The sequence below is a fragment of the Coregonus clupeaformis genome, chromosome 21 (assembly GCF_020615455.1).
Source record: "Coregonus clupeaformis isolate EN_2021a chromosome 21, ASM2061545v1, whole genome shotgun sequence".
In the NCBI taxonomy this organism is placed as follows: domain Eukaryota; kingdom Metazoa; phylum Chordata; class Actinopteri; order Salmoniformes; family Salmonidae; genus Coregonus; species Coregonus clupeaformis.
Window position 1 is genome coordinate 41,999,747 of NC_059212.1, and position 20,361 is coordinate 42,020,107.

The 20,361-nt window shown below is 45.9% G+C and overlaps 1 protein-coding gene across 3 annotated transcripts in view; it reads right to left on the reverse strand.

The window, feature by feature from the left end:
* Nucleotides 1–20,361, reverse strand: part of LOC121535662 (protein SGT1 homolog) — a 35,715-nt gene that overhangs the window by 376 nt on the left and 14,978 nt on the right. For all 3 annotated transcript variants that reach the window (XM_041842915.2, XM_041842914.2, XM_041842912.2), the window contains exons 11-12: nucleotides 431–521; nucleotides 107–279 (exon numbers count right to left, since the gene is read on the reverse strand). In XM_041842915.2, the coding sequence (XP_041698849.2) occupies nucleotides 107–279; nucleotides 431–521 (264 nt within the window). The remainder of the gene's footprint in view (nucleotides 1–106; nucleotides 280–430; nucleotides 522–20,361) is intronic.

The window sequence follows — 20,361 nt, forward strand, 5'->3', positions numbered from 1 at the left end:
GAGGAGAGTCAGTGACACTCACTGTGTACTGCTAAAACAAAAACCTCTTTCTCAGTTTCTCCCTCTCGTGGTGTGTGTGTGTGTGTGTGTGTGTGTGTATACTCACAAAGGATTTGTTCATGGCCCGTTTGACCTCGTCAGTGCCATCACAGTAGATTTGTTGAAAGAGTTTGTTGAGCGCTGCATCTCCCTCCAGCTTCTCCTTCTTCTCCTCCTCACTGATGTCCCCCACCACCTTGTCCCAGTTACGGCTGGAGGCAGACGACGACGGGTACTGGTCTACACAGGAACACACACACACATTAAAAAGGTTTTCAGTACCACAAACCAGTTCTGATTTTGTTATATGTTAGTGTAAGGGAGAGCGCGCAAAGGTGAAGAGAGTGTGTGTGTGTGTGTGTGTGTGTGTGTGTGACGGAGAGGAACTGACTGGGGATGAAGTGTTTGATGATGGGCTCCTGTCCCTCTCCCTCCAGCTTCTCCCACCTGATCCCCTCTGTCTTCTGCATCTTGACCTCCACCTGAGAGGGAAGGACGGAAGAGAGAGAGGGGGGGGGGTACAGAAAGAGAGAGGACAGAAAGAGAGAGAGAGGACATAAAGAGAGAGAGAGGACAAAGAGAGAGGGGGGGGACAGAAAGAGAGGGGGGGACAGAAAGAGAGAGGGGGGCAGAAAGAGAGAGGACAAAGAGAAAGAGAGGACAGAAAGAGAGAGGACAAAGAGAGAGAGGACAGAAAGAAAGAGGACAAAGAGAGAGAGAGAGGACAGAAAGAGAGAGAGGACAGAAAGAGAGAGAGGACAGAAAGAGAGAGAGGACAGAAAGAGAGAGAGGACAGAAAGTGAGAGAGGACAGAAAGAAAGAGGACAAAGAGAGAGAGAGGACAGAAAGAGAGAGAGAGGACAGAAAGAGAGAGAGAGGACAGAAAGAGAGAGAGGACAGAAAGAGAGAGAGAGGACAGAAAGAGAGAGAGGACAGAGAGGGGGGACAGAAAGAGAGGGGGGGGCAGAAAGAGAGGGGGGGGCAGAAAGAGAGGGGGGGACAAAGAGAGAGAGAGAGAGGACAAAGAGAGAGGACAGAAAGAGAGAGAGGACAGAAAGAGAGAGGACAGAAAGAGAGAGAGGACAGAAAGAGAGAGGACAGAAAGAGAGAGAGGACAGAAAGAGAGGACAAAGAGAGAGAGAGGACAAAGAGAGAGGACAGAAAGAGAGAGAGAGAACGAAAGCCAGTGAGAGAGGAGGGAGAAAGAGAATGAGAGAGGAGGGAGAGAGGGGGTAGAGAGAGCAAGAGAAGCAGATATATCTTTAGTTATTGTTACGTCTAAATAGGGCTCAACACAGAAGATCAGAAGATGGTAGCTCAGACAGAGCCCACCAGTCTCTTTTAGCGGTGTGATCAGCTCACGACAGACACACAGGGATATGCGGGGGCACAGCCCATGCCCAGATCTTCCAGACAGAGCGCTAACGAGACATCTGTCAGATTGAGGGGCCGGAATGTGTGTGATCAGCACAGCTCAATATACTGGTGTGTGTGGGTGAGAGCTATAAGTCTGTCCATCACAGCGGCAGGAGCACACATTTTGGGACAGATCATTACATCCGAGAAGAAAGGAGACAAGAAGATGAGAGGAGAGCAGCCACCACCCACACCCACTGAGCTGCAGTGACAGGCCAATACCAGTGGGATATGCAATCTGCTGAGTTGTCCAGTACCCCCCGTCATCTTAGGTGTGTGTGTGTAGGTTTGTTTGTGTGTAGGTTTGTTTGTGTGTAAGTAGTGTGTGTGTGTGTGTGAGCAGAGAGAGGGAGAGCGTGTGTGTTCAGAGACGGTCTGATAGAGTAGGGGATGCGCTGGCATGTCGACGCAATTAAATAACATTTCTGCTCGGCTGGGAGATGGGACTTTTCATTCATGAAGGTGTCAGGAGTAGACGCCAGAGCATCAGAGGACACACACGCAGACAAGAGCACTGATTACAGAGCTAATAGAGGAGCTCAACACTAAGCCAATACTAAACTACTAGGACAGAATGGTACACAACATATACACAAAAATATGTGGACAAATTAGTGCATTCGGCTATTTCAGCCACACCTGTTGCTGACAGGTGTATAAAATCGAGCACACCGCCATGCAATCTCCATAGACAAACAGTGGCAGTAGAATGGCCCGTACTGAAGAGCTCAGTGACTTTCAAGGTGGCACCGTCATAAGATGCCCCTTTTGCAACAAGTCAGTTTGTCAAATTTCTGCCCTGCTAGAGCTGCCCCGGTCAACTGTAAGTGCTGTTATTGTGAAGAGGAAACTTATAGGAGCAACAACGGATCAGCCGCGAAGTGGTAGGTCACAGAATCTCACAGAACGGGACCGCCGAGTCCTGAAGCGCATAGCACAAAAAAATTGTCTGTCCACTCACTACCAAGTTCCAATCTGCCTCTGGAAGCAACGTCAGCACAATAACTGTTTGTTTGGAGCTTCATGAAATGGGTTTCCATGGCTGAGCAGACACACACAAGCCTAAGATCACCATGCGCAATGCCAAACGTCGGCTGGAGTGGTGTAAAGCTCGCCGCCATTGGACTCTGGAGCAGTTTGATGGAGTGATGAATCACGCTTCACCATCTGGCAGTCCAACAGACAAATCTGGGTTTGGCGGATGCCAGGAGAACGCGACCTGCCCGAATGCATAGTGCCAACTGTAAAGTTTGGTGGAAGAGGAATAATGGTCTAGGGCTGTTTTTCATGATTCGGGCTAGGCCCCTTAGTTCCAGTGAAGGGAAATCTTAACGCTACAGCATACAATGACATTCCAGACGATTCTGTGCTTTCAACTTTGTGGCAACAGTTTGGGGAAGGCCCTTTCCTGTTTCAGCCTTGCAATGCCCCCATGCACAAAGCGAGGTCAATACAGAAGTGGTTTGTTGAGATCGGTGTGGGAGAACTTGACTGGCTGCACAGAGCCCTGACCTCAACCCCATCGAACACCTTTGGGGTGAATTAGAACGCAGACTGCGATCTAGGCCTAAACACCCAACATCAGTGCCCGACCTCACTAATGCTCTTGTAGCTGAATGGAAGCAAGTCCCCGCAGCAATGTTCCAACATCTAGTGGAAAGCCTTCCCAGAAAAGTGGAGGCTGTTATAGCAGCAAAGGGGGGAACAACTCCATATTAATGCCCATGATTTTGGAATGAGATGTACGACAAGCAGGTGTCCACATACACTACATGACCAAAAGTATCTCAAATATTAGGACTGACTGACCCATGATCAACTGCTGTCCACATGCAACCTCCATGGCCACCATGGATATGATTTGTCCCCGGTGGTAATCTATGAACATCTTGAAAACCCATCTGGCTTTATGGCCACACATGTACTCTTAAATTTCCACCCGGTACAGCCAGAAGAGGACTGGCCACCCCTACGAACCTGGTTCCTCTCTAGGTTTATTCCTAGGTTACTGCCTTTCTAGGGAGTTTTTCCTGGCCACTGTGCTTCTGCATTGCTGGTTCTTTGGGGTTTTAGGCTGGGTACCTGTTATGCACTGTGTGACAACAATTTTGTGACACCAAAGGGCTATATAAAATACATTTGATTGATTGATGGAACCCTCCACTTTGACCTTCAATGTTCTTCATTGTATATTTGGGTCATTCCACCTCAAAAAGCACAAGAGGAGTATGCCAACCGCAAGCTCAGATTGTTCAGTAATTGTTTCTGTTATTAGAAACAGATAAGATTAGCATTCCTGCAACATTTTGTTTAAATATAATTTGGTCATTTTAATTTATACGATTCATATAATACTCAATTCACGCCAATCTGAAAGCGCAAACCACCACATTCAACCATGCCAAGGTGACTGGGAATATGGCAGAATACAAACAGTGTAGCTACTCACTCCGCAAGGCAATTAAACTGGCAAAACATCAGTATAGAGACAAAGTGGAGTCGCAATTCAACGGCTCAGACACGAGACGTATGTGGCAGGGTCTACAGGCATTCACGGACCACAAAAGGAAAACCAGCCACATCGCCGACACCGACGTCTCGCTTCCAGACAAGCTAAACACCTTCTTCGCCCACTTTGAGGATAACACAGTGCCACTGACGAGGCCCACTACCAAGGACTGTGGCCTCTCCTTCTCCGTGGCCGACGTGATTAAGACATTTAAGCATGTTAACCTCCGCAATGCTGCCGGCCCAGACGGCATCCCTAGCCGCGTCCTCAGAGCATGCGACATGTTTATGGACATATTTAATCTCTCCCTTTCCCAGTCTGCTGTTCTGACGTGCTTCAAGATGGCCACCATTGTTCCTGTACCCAAGAAAGCAAAGGTAACTGAACTAAATGACTATCGCCCTGTAGCACTCACCTCTGTCATCATGAAGTGCTTTGAGAGACTAGTCAAGGATCATATCACCTCTACCTTACCTGTCACCCTAGACCCACTTCAATTTGCTTACCGCCCCAATAGATCCACAGACGATGCAATCGCCATCACACTGCACACTGTCCTATCCCATCTGGACAAGAGGAATACCTATGTAAGAATGCTGTTCATTGACTATAGCTCAGCATTCAACACCATAGTACCCTCCAAGCTCATCATCAAGCTCAAGACCCTGGGTCTGAACCCCACCCTGTGCGACTGGGTCCTGGACTTCCTGACGTGCCGCCCCCCAGGTGGTGAAGGTAGGAAACAATATCTTAACTTCTCTGATCCTCAACACTGGGGCCCCACAAGGGTGCGTGCTTAGCCCCCTCCTGTACTCCCTGTTCACCCATGACTGCGTGGCCAAGCACGCCTCCAACTCACTCATCAAGTTTGCAGAAGACACAACAGTAGTAGGCTTGATTATCAACAATGACGAGACAGCCTACAGGGAGGAGGTGAGGGCTCTGGGAGTGTGGTGCCAGGAAAATAACCTCTTACTCAACGTCAACAAAACAAAGGAGATGATCGTGGACTTCAGGAAACAGCAGAGGTTGCACCCCACTATCCACATCGACGGGACCGCAGTGGAGAAGGTGGAAAGCTTCAAGTTCCTTGGCGTACACATCACCGACAAACTGAAATGGTCCACCCACACAGACAGTGTGGTGAAGAAGGCGCAACAGGGCCTCTTCAACCTCAGGAGGCTGAAGAAATTCAGATTGGCACCTAAAACCCTCACAAACTTTTACAGATGCAGAATTGAGAGCATCCTGTCGGGCTGTATCACCACCTGGTACGGCAACTGCACTGCCCGCAACCGCAGGGCTCTCCAGAGGGTGGTGCGGTCTGCCGAACGCATTATCGGGGGCAAACTACCCACCCTCTAAGACACATACAACACCCGATGTCACAGGAAGGCCAAAAAGATCATCAAGGACATCAACCACCCGAGCCACTGCCTGTTCACCCCGCTAGCATCCAGAAGGCGAGGTCAGTACTGGTGCATCAAAGCTGGGACCAACAGAATTAAAAACAGCTTCTATCTCAAGGCCATCAGACTTAAATAGCCATCACTAGCACATTAGAGGCTGCTGCTGCCTATTGAAATCACTGGCCACCAAGAAATGGAACACTAGTCACTTTAATTATGTTTACAGTCACTTTAATAATGTTTACATATCTTGCACTACTCATCTCATATGTATATACTGCATTCTATTCTATAATATTCTACTGTATCTTAGTCCATGCCGCTCTGTCATTGCTTGTCCATATATGTACATTTTCTTAAATTCCATTTCTTACTAGTTTTGTGTGTATTAGGTATATGTTGTGAAATTGTTAGATATTACATGTTAGATATTACTGCACTGTCGGAGCTAGAAGCACAAGCATTTCGCTACACCCGCTATAACATCTGCTAAACACGTGCCTAACATCTTATTTGGAGCAAACTCTTTATAACAATGTGTTAGACATGAGGAATCCAAAGAAAAGGTCAAAAGCCACCCACGGACCCCCCACACCAATAACGAGTATAAAGGATCAGTTCTCTATGTCTGACAAGTAATATGGAGCTGTGGCCTATGTAATGTTTTCCCAGTGAATTTGGTGATGTCTTTTTCCCTCTGTTCAGAGAAATTAGTAATTGATGTTGTTAGGTTTATGCCAAATCAAATGGTATTTCTCACATGCTTCGTAAAACAGGTGTAGACTAACAGTGAAATGCTTACTTATAGGATCTATCCCAACAATGCAAAAACAAATTAGAGAAATATACTGAACAAAAATAAATGCAACATGTAATTTTCCATACACACAAAAAGCTTAATTCTCTCAAATGTTGTGCACAAATTTGATTACATCCCTGTTAGTGAGCATTACTTCTTTGCCAAGATAATCCATCCACCTGACAGGTGTGGCATATCAAGAAGATGTTTAAACAGCACGATCATTACACAGGTGCACCTTGTGCTGGGGACAAAAAAAAGCTACTAAAGAATGTTCAGTTTTGTCACACAATACAATGCCACAGATGTCTCAAGTTTTGAGGGAGCGTGCAATTGGCATGCTGACAGCAGGAATGTCCACCAGAGAATTTAATGTTAATTTTTCTACCATAAGCCACCTCCAACGTCATTTTAGAGAATTTGGCAGTACATCCAACCGGCCTCACAAGCGCAGACCACGCGTAATCACGCCAGTCCAGGACCTCCACATCCGGCATTTTCACCTGCGGGATTGTCTGAGACCAGCCACCCGGACAGCTGATGAAACTGTGGGTTTGCACAACTGAAGAATTTCTGCACAAACTGTCAGATACCATCTCACGGAAGCTCATCTGCGTGCTCGTCGTCCTCACCAGGGTCTTGACCTGATTGCAGTTCGAAGTCATAACAGACTTCAGTGGGCAAATCCTCACCTTCGATGGCCACTGGCACACTGGAGAAGTGTACTCTTCATGGATGAAAACCGGTTTCAACTGTACCAGGCAGATGGCTGACAATGTGTATGGTGTGCTATGGGCGAGCGGTTTTCTGATGTCAACGTTGTGAACAGAGTGCCCCATGGTGGCGCTGGGGTTATGGTGTGGGCAGGCATAAGCTACAGACAACGAAGACAATTGCATTTTATCGATGGCAATTTGAACGTACAACTTGAATACCGTGACGAGATCCTGAGGCTCATTATCGTGCCACTCATCCGCCATCATCACCTCATGTTTCAGCATGATATTGCACGGCCCCATGTCGCAAGGATCTGTACACAATTCCTGGAAGCTGAAAATGTCCCAGTTCTTCCATGGCCTGCATACTCAGACATGTCACCCTTGAGCATATTTGGGATGCTCTGGATGTGTATGACAGCATGTTCCAGTTACCGCCAATACCCAGCAACTTCCCACAGCCATTGAAGAGGAGTGGGACAACATGCCACAGGCCACAATCAACAGCCTGATCAACTCTATGTGAAGGAGATGTGTCGCGCTGCATTAGGCAAATGGTGGTCACACCAGATACTGACTGGTTTTCTGATCCCGCCCCTACCTTTTTAAAAAGTTATCTATGACCAAGAGATGCATATCTCTATTCCCAGTCAAGTGAAATCAATAGATTAGGGCCTAATGAATTTATTTCAATTGACAGATTTTCTTATATGAACTGTAACTCAGTAAAATATTTGAAATTGTTGCATGTTGCGTTTATATTTTTGTTCAGTGTAGTTAGAAAAAAATGGAAGAAAAAATAAATACAAATAACACGAGAAATAAATATAAAAATAATAATACAAGGAATAAATACACAATGAGTAACGATAACTTGGCTATATACACGGGGTACCAGTACCGAGTCGATGTGCAGGGGTACGAGGTAATTGAGGTAGATATGTACAGTACCAGTCAAAGGTTTGGACACACCTACTCAGTCCAGGGTTTTTCTTTATTTTTTAAACTATTTTCTACATTGTAGAATAATAGTGAAGACATCAAAACTATGAAATAACACATACGGAATCATGTAGTAACCAAAAAAGTGCTAAACAAATCAAAATATATTTTAGATTTTAGATTCTTCAAAGTAGCCACCCTTTGCCTTGATGACAGCTTTGCACACTCTTGGCATTCTCTCAACCAGTTTCACCTGGAATGCTTTTCCAACAGTCTTGAAGGAGTTCCTACATATGCTGAGCACTTGTTGGCTGCTTTTCCTTCACTCTGTGGTCCAACTCATCCCAAACCATCCCAATTGGGTTGAGGTCGGGTGATTGTGGAGGCCAGGTCATCTGATGCAGCACTTCATCACTCTCCTTCTTGGTCAATTCTAAATAAATCACCAGCAAAGCACCCCAAAACCACCTCCTCCATGCTTCACGGTGGGAACCACACGTGGAGATCATCCGCTCACCGACTCATGTTTCTTCCTTTAGTAGTGGTTTCTTTGCAGCAATTCGACCATGAAGGCCTGATTCACGCAGTCTCCTCTGAACAGTTGATGTTGAGATGTGTCTGTTAATTGAACTCTGTGAAGCATTTATTTGGGCTGCAATTTCTGAGGCTGGTAACTCGAATGAACTTATCCTCTGCAGCAGAGGTAACTCTGGGTCTTCCTTTCCTGTGGCGGTCATCATGATAGCCAGTTTCATCATAGCGCTTGATGGTTCTTGTGACTGCACTTGAAGATAACGTCAAAGTTCTTGAAATTTTCCGGATTGACTGACCTTCATGTCTTAAAGTAATGATGGACTGTCGTTTCTCTTTGCTTATTTGAGCTGTTCTTGCCATAATATGGACGTGGTCTTTTACCAAATAAGGCTATCTTCTGTATACCACCACTACCTTGTCACAACACAACTGATTGGCTCAAACGCATTAAGGAAAGAAATTCCACAAATTAACTTTAAAAAGGCACACCTGTTAATAGAAATGTATTCCAGGTGACTACCTCATGAAGCTGGTTAAGAGAATGCCAAGAGTGTGCAAAGCTGTCATCAAGGCAAAGGGTGGCTACTTTGAAGAATTGAAAATATAAAATATATTTTGATTTGTTTAACGCTTTTTTGGTTACTACATGATTCCATATGTGTTATTTCATAGTTTTGTCTTCACTATTATTCTACAATGTAAAAAATAGTAAAAATAAAGAAAAACCTTTGAATGAGTAGGTGTGTCCAAACTTTTGACTGGTACTGTACATATAGGTATGGATAAATTGAATAGGCAACGAGATAAGATAATAAACAGTAACAGCAGCGTATGTGATGAGTGAAAAGAGATTAGTGCAAAAAGGGTAAATGCAGATATTCCGGGTAGCTATTGGTTAACTATGACTAACTATTTAGTAGTCTTGTAGCTTGGGGGTAGAAGCTGTTCAGGGTCCTGTTGGTTCCAGACTTTGTGCATCGGTACCGCTTGCCGTGTGGTAGCAGAGAGAACAGTCTATGATTTGGGTGGCTGGAGCCTTTGACAATTTCTAGGGCCTTCCTCTGACACCGCCTGGTATAGAGGTCCTGGATGCCAGGGAGCTCGACCCCAGTGATGTACTGGGCCATACGCACTACCCTGTGCAGCACCTTGCGGTCGGATGCCAAATAGTTGCCATACCAAGCGGTGATGCAGCCAGTCAAGATGCTCTCAATGGTGCAGCTGTAGAACTTTGAGGATCTGAGGGCCCATGCTGAATCTTTTCAGCCTCCTGAGTGGGAAGAGGCCTTGTCGTGCCCTCTTCCGACTGTGTTGATATGTGTGGACCATGATAGTTTCTTAGTGATGTGGACACCGAGGAACTTGAAGCTCTCGACCTGTTCCACAATAGCCCTGTCGATGTGGATGGGGCATGCTTGGCCCTCCATTTCCTGTAGTCCACGATCAGCTCCTTTGTCTTGCTGACGTTGAGGGAGATTGTTGTCCTGGCACCACACTCCACAGGTGTCTGACCATCTCCCTGTAGGCGGTCTCATCGTCGTCGGTGATCAGGCCTACCACCATCGTGTCGTCTGCAAAGTTAATGATGCTGTTGGAGTCATGTGCCGCCACGCAATCGTTTTGTAGCACAAATCCAATGCAAGTCAATGGTACCTATATTAGCATTTTCATGCTTCATGTCCAATTCACAATGTATTTAAAATGTATTGTATAACTCAATGATGGTTTGCATATGAAGCGCGGAAATGCTAATATAGGTACCATTGACTTGTGCCACACATTGGATTTGTGCCACAAATGCTAAAAAGTTAGCATTTGAAACAGTGGCAAGGTAAACACCACCAAATCATTGGTTGCTGTCATACCTTGGCCAGGAAACCAACAAGTCATTTTGTAATTTGGGTGAACTATCCCTTTCACAGGGGGTGGGGGGTATTAAAAACATCTGGAACAGCACCATCTAGTGGTCAGAACCTGGTAATATGTAGTGGTCCTCTGTAGCTCAGCTGGTAGAGCACGGCGCTTGTAACGCCAAGGTAGTGGGTTCGATCCCCGGGACCACCCATACACAAAAATGTATGCACGCATGACTAAGTCGCTTTGGATAAAAGCGTCTGCTAAATGGCATATTATTATTATTATTATTATTATTATTATTATTATATCAGGATGTAGGATGGGACATACATCTAACTTCAATGACCAATTTCTCAACAAACAAAAAACAAAACAAAAATTCACTGAGATTACATTACGTAGGATGAAGAAACAATTACTCCAACCCGCAGCTCCATGCTACTTGTCAGACATGGAGAACTGATACTGTATACTCGTTGTTGGGGTGGGATTAGCATGGGGGGGTTCGTGGGTGGCTTTTGACCATTTATTTTCTCGATTCCTCATGTCTTACTCATTGTTAGAAAAAAGTTTGGTCCAAATCAGATGTTAGGTACTATATTTATTGAATATTATATGAATCCTACAAATTAAAATTGCCAATTTGGGGGCAATCAATTAGCTTAATTTATTAGAAATACAATTATATTTCAACAAAATAATGTTGCAGGAATGCTAATATTATCAGTTTCAATCAACAGAAATGATGTTAGAACGATCTGAGATGGTGGGTGTCATGGCTTGCTGAAATGACATGGAATGACCCATTTGTTACTTCCACCAAGATCTTTCTGCAGACACAGACCTAGTCAACCTTAGTGGACAGTGCATGAGAATGGGCTGGGAGACTGAGGGAGACATGACAGAGAGAGAGAGAGAGAGAGAGAGAGAGAGCCTTTGCGGTGGCTGAGAGGTTTTTAAGGTCTTATCTGCACTGAGAGAGTGTGTATTGTGAGTGTGTGATGATAACTGCCTAAAGCAGTCTGTACCCATGCAGAGTGTGTGTGTGTGTGTGTGTGCTTGCTCGGGGGCTACACAACATTAATCTGCTGCCATATCTGTGTCTCTGTGCGTTAAAGGGATGTGACAGGCGAGGCGCCGTGTGTGTGCGCGCGTGCGTGTGAGAGTGTGTGTGTGTGTGACGGGCAAGGCGCTGCTTCTTAAAGGGATGTGACAGCACAGCCACTGCTCCCAGGGGCCATACTGAGTAACACGCGCACGCACAACTCGTACCCCCTGCCTGTCAGAGTTGAGTCCCTGTGTCCCATGTCACCAGTCCCACGTGCTCTTACCCCAGTCACATTCCATCTTGCCATACGCACACACAGCCTTCCACTCACAGACAAACACAAAACCCCCAGACAGTCTCTGCTAAATGACAAAAAAAATATATATATATATATATATATATATATATACACATATATGCTCACACACACATACACCTTTTGACAGCACCCCTTTTGATTTTAACGAAACATTCCATTGTAGAAGTGCTCAGAAGGTGACTTTTTGGACCTGAATGCCAAAACATTGAAGAGATAAAGCTGCTCAAAGTTGACCTATTTGCATACCCCACCATACCATGAGTAGTGCTGAGCAATCACGTTTTTGTTGTTTTTTTTAAACATTTAATGCACTATGCATTATGTGGGTTGAATGCTGTAACACAGAATAAAACAATTAATAAAAGTCCCATGATGGTAGTGACTGCCCATTACTGCTTATCACTTATTAACCATCATTTATTCACATTACTTTAAATATTTCAGTTGTTGTGTATATTACACTTGTTTTATTTGATGACTTTATTATTTCATTATTAATCATCTCTATAGAGCTGCTGCCTATGCTGTCTGACAAAATCAACATTTAGTAGTTCTTCAAAGTAAATAAGCCATACATTTATGTAGTGATGGGTGAAAAACAAATCGATAGTTACATACCGTATCGCTTTGACAATATTGCAATATTATTTTTGCGCTAGTTGGCTGTACCTACACCAAAATGCCAGTATTTTTCCTTCATAGATTGTTCTCCATCATCTTTTTAAATAGGGATCCAATTTGTTTTCAGCACTTTTACTGCCATGACTGATCAAAACTCATTTTATCTCTCTTGTCCCTCTGCAGCAGACATATGGTAAGCAAAATGTTTGGAACATCGAATCGCAATAAAAATCACAGTATCGAATCGCAATATATATAGAATCGTGAGAAATCGCAATACATATCATATCGGCACCTAAGTATTGTGATAATATCGTATCGTGAGGTCCCTGGCAATTCCCAGCCCTACTTTTATGACTGCTGAATACCAACTATCAATCACTTAGAGCATGTATTTTCAGGTAGAGATACCTCGAAGCAACTGCTCTCTATCCCTCTTGATCGTGCATTTTTCTGTCTCTTCTCTCCCTCCATGTCTGCCCCACACTAACCTAACATAGCAGGTGTAATTTTCTGCACTAAACTATGTATAATATTGGCCTGTTGGAAACGGCAACTCCCTACTACAATCGCACAGTTCGGGCTTGATTTGATTTATCTCTACAGAACCTGTGCAATGTACACATTGAGCTCAAAAATAATTTTACCGACGTCGGTCAATCAGTTGTTTAAAAAACAAAAAAAGAACCAAGATTTCTGTTAATCCCTCAGCACTAACCATAAGACATGCATGTGTTCATCACTGGAAAAGATAAACGGTTGAGATTGATATAATTTAAAAGCTTACAAACAGGGTTGTCAAACTATTTGAGAATTTCTTGAGAAAAAAAGTGTAATACAAATGTCATTTTTTAACCTTAAACGTAAATTATCTAAAAACGTGTAAACTATGTTGTAGCTTGGACCACCTTTTACATCATCTGAGGTTTTTGTGTTGTGCCTGCCATTGGTTGATACACAAAATGCTCTTGAATACAGGGTGGGTGTCATGTTTTGGCTGATAAATATACTAAAATGTGAATACAGTTGAAATTTCAAAATTGTACCGCAAAGATGGTTGGAGGTTCACACAGAGAATGTTGACTTGAACGGGAATATCTGTTGTTTTAAATTATACTGTCAATCCTCCATAGGAAACCTATTAAAATCATATAAATATAGATAATATAATATATAATAGAATATCAGCCTTTGCCAAACCCCTTCAAATGTTCCAAAAATGCATTCAGGTGAGAAGCTGTTGGTGGGGGGAAATGCTCATAAATATTCATTTTGGCGGTGGGTAAACGTAGTTGTGCCTGATCAACACTTTCTCACTAAAGCATACTAACAGAAGTCCACTGGCACGCTCTGATAATAAAATGATGTGCATCGCGAGCTACTACGGCTCTGGACAGTTAGCTCACAGTGTTAAGGCGCTGAGTTCCTGACATCTACTGCCACTTGCAGTGTAAATTCCAATCCCCCATGTGACGCAATATTTTTTTTTGAAAATGTGGACTCACATTTATTGCTGTATAAGTGCAATTATCACCTTGAAAATGAAGATTAGGGGCTCAATTCAATCCAACCTGCATTGCAGTTTTATGCAGTAGCTCTTTTTCCAATGGTCAAATTAACTGACAGTGGCCTTGTGTACTGTATAAAAACCTACAACTACTACCAGGGCGACCCCTCTCACAGGTATGCTTTCACTTTTCAGAATTAGAAGTGTGTGGGCACAGGATGAATATTGGGCAACATTTATTTTTGCCCCATGTGGGATTAGAACTCGCAACCATCGAACTGAGCCAACTGTTCTAGCTGACTGTGCCACCAGTCATAACTGTTAGGAAAAGTTACATTGAAATTACCACCATTGTCAACTATTTATTATTCCGATGGATGGAGCTACAAATATAAACGTATAATCCTCATAGCCTACATGTTTTTCTTCTTCGTAAAAGCACATAGATGCGTATAAAACGGTAAGTGAAAACTTTGAATTTGGTCATATGCAGAAATGTGCCTTACTGCCTTTTGACAGTAGTCTAGTCAAGGAAGCATCATGCAAACTATATTGGCACACTCCATTTACCAAGACCATTGCCAAATAAGGCACGCTGTCACCTGCTTTTATAGTAAGCCTTGAGGTGGTACCACGCAGCACATCTAGAAGGGAGTGTATTTCATACCGAACCCCTTCCTTGAGATGACGTAGAGGCACCTTCAAGGTGCCTCTAAATCAAGATTTCAATGATAGACTTGCATCGCTAGGGGCAAAAAGACCTAGATTTACTATTAAAAATACCAAAATATATCACTTTTGCAACTAACTGTCAAAATGAAGACCGGAGGTGTTTCACTATAAATAAGCCTAAAACATCTGGTTAAAAAAAATTACTAATAAATGATTTCTTCATAAAGTTACTCTTTAAATTGACATTCGACAGTGGGTGGACTGCGGCCATCTTTGTGGTAGTAATTTGAAGTAAAAATGTCAATTCAATTTAAATGTCAATGGTGTACCAGCTAAATTGCAGTGGTCTGAAGAGATAGAAATATAATTCATAGAATGGACCTAAGATTGAAATTACACCAAACTCAACCGTTTATCTTTTCCAATTAAGACCTGGATGTCTCATGGTATGGTGGGGTATGCAAAATGGGTCAACTTTGAGCACCTCCAACTCCTAAACGTTTTTTACCTGACGACTCCAACAATTATTCCGCTGCTCTATGTTCACTACATACTTCAGTCCGAGACTGCCATTGTTGAAGTCGTTTGTGGTGACGTCAAAATGAGGGGTGATGTACAAAACAAAGTCATCAGTGATTGGTTCATCTCTAACCAATCAGAGTATCAAAGGCAATGACACATTTTCAAAATGTCGCTTTCCCCACGTGTGTTTGTTTTGGCTCTGGCCCAAGTCATCGGTTTCTGGGACCAATCAATGGTTAGAATGTGTTTGCGTTCTAGAAATAGTCAGAGAGGTACTCAGATCCAGACGCATTGCAGAGAATAAACTAACATCCGTGGCGTAGCGTTTGGCCGGAGCAAGGAGTTTGGGTAGCCAGGCAAAAATGTTTTGGCATTCAGGTTCAAAAAGTCACTTTCTGACCACTTCTTCCATGGGCAAATATGTATGGAACCAAGATATGGTCACTATGCCAGGGTTCTCCACAAATAAGAGGAGCGCACCGCCACCTTGTCGACTTGGCTGCGATACTATTTAAAGATTTCAGAGCAAATTAAACAGATTTTTAGAAATGATAGAGCAGCTATCTTTGATCGGCAATGACATTGTCGAATAATACAAACTTTGTAACGGTAGTCAAACAAAAGTCAAATGACCAAAGTTGCTAAGCTTGCTAGATAACCTCCAAATGAATTACAGAATATCTCTTATATTTATTCAGATAGCAGATCAGCTCATGAATAAGAGGGGGAAATGTTATAGCGGTAATTTGACATGCATATGCGAGAGACGTGCTTTGATAATGCAACCTATGGATTACAGAATAAAGTTAGGAATTTTCATGTGAGACAGGAGTCAGGATTTTGGGTTTTAGTGGGATTGGGACTGGATATGAAAATAGACTAGGCTCTAGGACATGAGAAGATAGAATTTTCCCTCATGCCTCTCTGAATTGTTAACAGTACTCATGTATGTGACAGAGATGCCCATGTAGTGTAAATTGTGCATAGGCCTATGAAATTTGTGACTGTCTGAAGAGTCACAATGACAGCTCAGAGGCACACATTATTTTATAGGCTATACCAGTGGTTCCCAACCAGGGCTACTAGGACCCCTGGGAGTACTTGGCCTATCCACAGGGGGTACTTGAGAAAACATATGAGACAATAGGCCTACTGGTAAAATGCACATGAGCGGGTACTTCTGGGCAACTCCAGGCAGGGCAAAATTCAGTTGGTGGTACAGTAACCAAAAAAGGCTGGGAACCACTGGGCTATACTGTAGGGGTTTTCCTGTAGGGTTTATTAACTGCATTTGGGTCACGTGGCAAGCCCTACTTTAGATTACAGTAGAGAATAATTTAAAAAGCAACTTAAGAAACATAAATACAGTCTGGTGAGGGATGCTGACAGGCATGGAAATTACAGGGAGGGAGGTTGTATGTTATCTACTCACAAAGACGAGATGAGTTTGGAGCAGAGCGTGTGTGTTTACCCTTCCATTCTGATCAAACACTCCGGTGTGTAATTGGCTCTCTGTTCTCGTGACAACCCAGTGCGTTAGAATGTCTGTCATAGCCGATGACGGGAGGAGGTCAGAGAGGGCAGCACTGACAGATGTGTGAGAGAGAGAGACACACCACACACTCATAAAGCACACATTTACAGGACAACTTCGGCAAGATTCTGTGAAGACAGCACAAGGGTGTTAAGTGTATTTTCTCAGCAAGTGTGTATGTGTGTGTGTGTGTGTGTGTGTGTGTGTGTGTGTGTGTGTGTGTGTGTGTGTGTGTGTGTGTACAGTGCATTTTCCCTTCCTAAGCCCTAGTTCAAACAGCGCTCTATCGCCGCACAGAACTAAAAAATAAGTCACTTTCTTTTTGGAAGAGTGGGGATAGAGTGCCGTCTGAAACAATAGAGTACGCCTCGTAGTAGAGCAGTTCTTCCACTATCGGGATAAATGGTAATGTGTGTTAATTGCATGCAAATAAAGGTTGCTTCTTGACCACACCCACAACGGAAGCACAATCATGGCTTCAGATTCGCAGGTGGAGGACATCTCTGAGAGGTCGCTGTTACGCTCGAATTCCACCCAAAACCAGCCAAGGAAGTCTGCTGCAGTGTTGAGAGCGGTGGTATGAAACCAATCGGTACGTCAATCAAAGCTCTTAACCGTGCCAGCCCGTTCAAAATGTCTATTCAGTTCGACTCGCCATTAATTCAGTGTCTGAACTGTGCGTCGGGGAAAGTAAACAGAAACATTTGGAGTGAAAGGAACCCAATGCACCCAGATAAACAGTGAGCACTGCAGCTAGTCTGACTTCTGCACAGCCATGGGACTCAATAGTATTTAGTTGGAGACAGGTTAGGGGGAGGTCTGTTTTGGTGAGTTTCTGTACTTCTTCCTTCTCATGCCAGAATACCGATCTACTAAAATGAAGTCAGACAAGCATCAAATAATCTCAGCACACACACTCTCTCTCTCTCTTTTTCACACACATAATTCACCTGTTCAGAGATCAGCCAGAGTCTCTAAGTGTGTCTAGCGGAAAGGAATGCACCCGTCAACTGATGTGTATGTGTGCGTACCTCCCTGTGTGTGTTTGTGTTCTTGCGCCTGCATGTTTCTCTTTGGGTGCGAATATCGTTTGTCCAAGGAACAGTGTATGTGAATGATGTGTAACGTGTAATGTGACCGTGTGTGTTTTGCATGCGTGTGAGTGTGTGTCTAGGGCCGGCCATGAGAGTCTGTGGAGCCCTGTGGAGCCCTGGGGACCAGGAAACAGACAGGGCTTTGTGGGAGTGGAAGGGGCCTGCACTCTCCACCCATCTCTGCTTCTCTCCTCCACCACCCTCTGCTTCTCTCCTCCACCACCCTCTGCTTCTCTCCTCCACCCCCTCTCCTTCTCTCCCCCACCCCCCTCTGCTTCTCTCCCCCACCCCCCTCTGCTTCTCTCCTCCACCCCTCTTTCCTTCTCTCCTCCACCCCCTCTCCTTCTCTCCCCCACCCCCTCTCCTTCTCTCCCCCACCCCCTCTCCTTCTCTCCCCCACCCCCTCTGCTTCTCTCCTCCACCCCCCTCTCCTTCTCTCCCCCACCCCCCTCTGCTTCTCTCCTCCACCCCCTCTTTCCTTCTCTCCTCCACCCCCCCTCTCCTTCTCTCCCCCACCCCCCTCTCCTTCTCTCCCCACCCCCTCTCCTTCTCTCCCCCACCCCACTCTGCTTCTCTCCTCCACCCCCCTTTCCTTCTCTCCCCCACCCCCTCTCCTTCTCTCCCCCACCCCCTCTCCTTCTCTCCCCCACCCCCCTCTCCTTCTCTCCCCCACCCCCCTCTGCTTCTCTCCTCCACCCCTCTTTCCTTCTCTCCTCCACCCCCTCTCCTTCTCTCCCCCACCCCCCTCTCCTTCTCTCCCCCACCCCCCTCTGCTTCTCTCCTCCACCCCTCTTTCCTTCTCTCCCCCACCCCCTCTCCTTCTCTCCCCCCACCCCCCTCTCCTTCTCTCCCCCACCCCCTCTCCTTCTCTCCCCCACCCCCCTCTGCTTCTCTCCTCCACCACCCTCTGCTTCTCTCCCCCACCCCCTCTCCTTCTCTCCCCCCACCCCCTCTCCTTCTCTCCCCCACCCCCCTCTGCTTCTCTCCTCCACCCCCTCTTTCCTTCTCTCCCCACCCCCTCTCCTTCTCTCCCCCACCCCCCTCTCCTTCTCTCCCCCACCCCCTCTCCTTCTCTCCCCCACCCCCTCTGCTTCTCTCCTCCACCACCCTCTGCTTCTCTCCTCCACCCCTCTTTCCTTCTCTCCCCCACCCCCTCTCCTTCTCTCCCCCACCCCCTCTGCTTCTCTCCCCCACCCCTTCTGCTTCTCTCCTTCTCTCCCCCACCCCTTCTGCTTCTCTCCTTCTCTCCCCCACCCCTTCTGCTTCTCTCGTTCTCTCCCCCACCCCCCCTCTCTCCTTCTCTCCCTCACCCCCTCTCCTTCTCTCCCTCACCCCCGTCTCCTTCTCTCCCTCACCCCCGTCTCCTTCTCTCCCTCACCCCCTCTGCTTCTCTCCTCCACCCCCCTCTGCTTCTCTCCCGCACCCCCCTCTGCTTCTCTCCCGCACCCCCCTCTGCTTCTCTCCTCCACCCCCCTCTCCTTCTCCCCCCACCCCCCTCTGCTTCTCTCCCACACCCCCCTCTGCTTCTCTCCTCCACCCCCTCTCCTTCTCCCGCCCACCCCCTCTGCTTCTCTCCCACACCCCCTCTGCTTCTCTCCCACACCCCCCTCTCCTTCTCTCCCACACCCCCCTCTCCGCTTCTCTCCAACACCCCCTCTGCTTCTCTCCCGCACCCCCCTCTCCTTCTCTCCCACACCCCCCTCTCCTCCACCCCTTCTCCTTCTCTCCTCCACCCCCTCTCCTTCTCTCCTCCACCCCTCTCCTTCTCTCCTCCACCCCTCTCCTTCTCTCCTCCACCCCCTCTCCTTCTCTCCTCCACCCCCTCTCCTTCTCTCCTCCACCCCTCTCCTTCTCTCCTCCACCCCTCTCCTTCTCTCCTCCACCCCCTCTCCTTCTCTCCTCCACCCCCTCTCCTTCTCTCCTCCACCCCCTGTCCCCATCCCCTTCACTCCCTTTAAGACTGACTCCTTGTGTGAGTTAGTGTTACGCGAGAGTGAGTTTGTGTGCATGTACACAGTGTGTGTGACACAGTGTGTGTGTTCAAGGCACTGATCTCCCCCTCTTTTCCCTCCTCCTCCCATTCCAAGACTGAGTCCTTGTTTGAGCTTCAACACACGTGTACCTCTGGGCCTGCTGTCGCCATGGTGAACTATGAGTGAGTGAGAGTGTGTGTGTGTGTGTGTGTGTGTGTGTGTGTGTGTGTGTGTGTGTGTGTGTGGGGGGGTGCGCTACGTCCTCTCTCTAGGGGGGAAACTCGTTTTGGCATTGGCTGGCAGGAACTCAGGAATAACTTCTCTACCTCACTTTTTTATTTTCTATTCCCTTCCTCTTCTTCCTCTTTCCGTGTCCCTCCATCTTTTCCCTCTCTGCTGAGCTATGAGGCTGCATGTCTATCTGTCCTCCAAATCATCCCCACCTTCACTCTCTGTCATCCTCCCCCCTGTTGTGCCATGCTGTGTCTGTGTGGCATGTCCCACTATCTCATTAGCAGACTGAGCACCATCTCATGCCCTGAGCGAGCCCCAACAGCCTATACCTATCCACAGATTCCCAAAGCACACTAGAAGGGTTCGCTCTCTCCCTCCCTCTCACACAAACCCTTTTAGATACATGTGCACTCACGCTCAACACAGGATGAAATTCTCACACACAAACTCACTGGATCCATTTCAAGCTTGTCACACACTGACACCTGTTTTAGCTTGCCATTTGTCATCGATACACAATATCTATGTACTATTTTCACATTCAATAGGATTGTGGATTGACCACAGGCTTCTGTCAGTTCAACATAATACAGCAGAAACACAAAAGAGAGCGCAT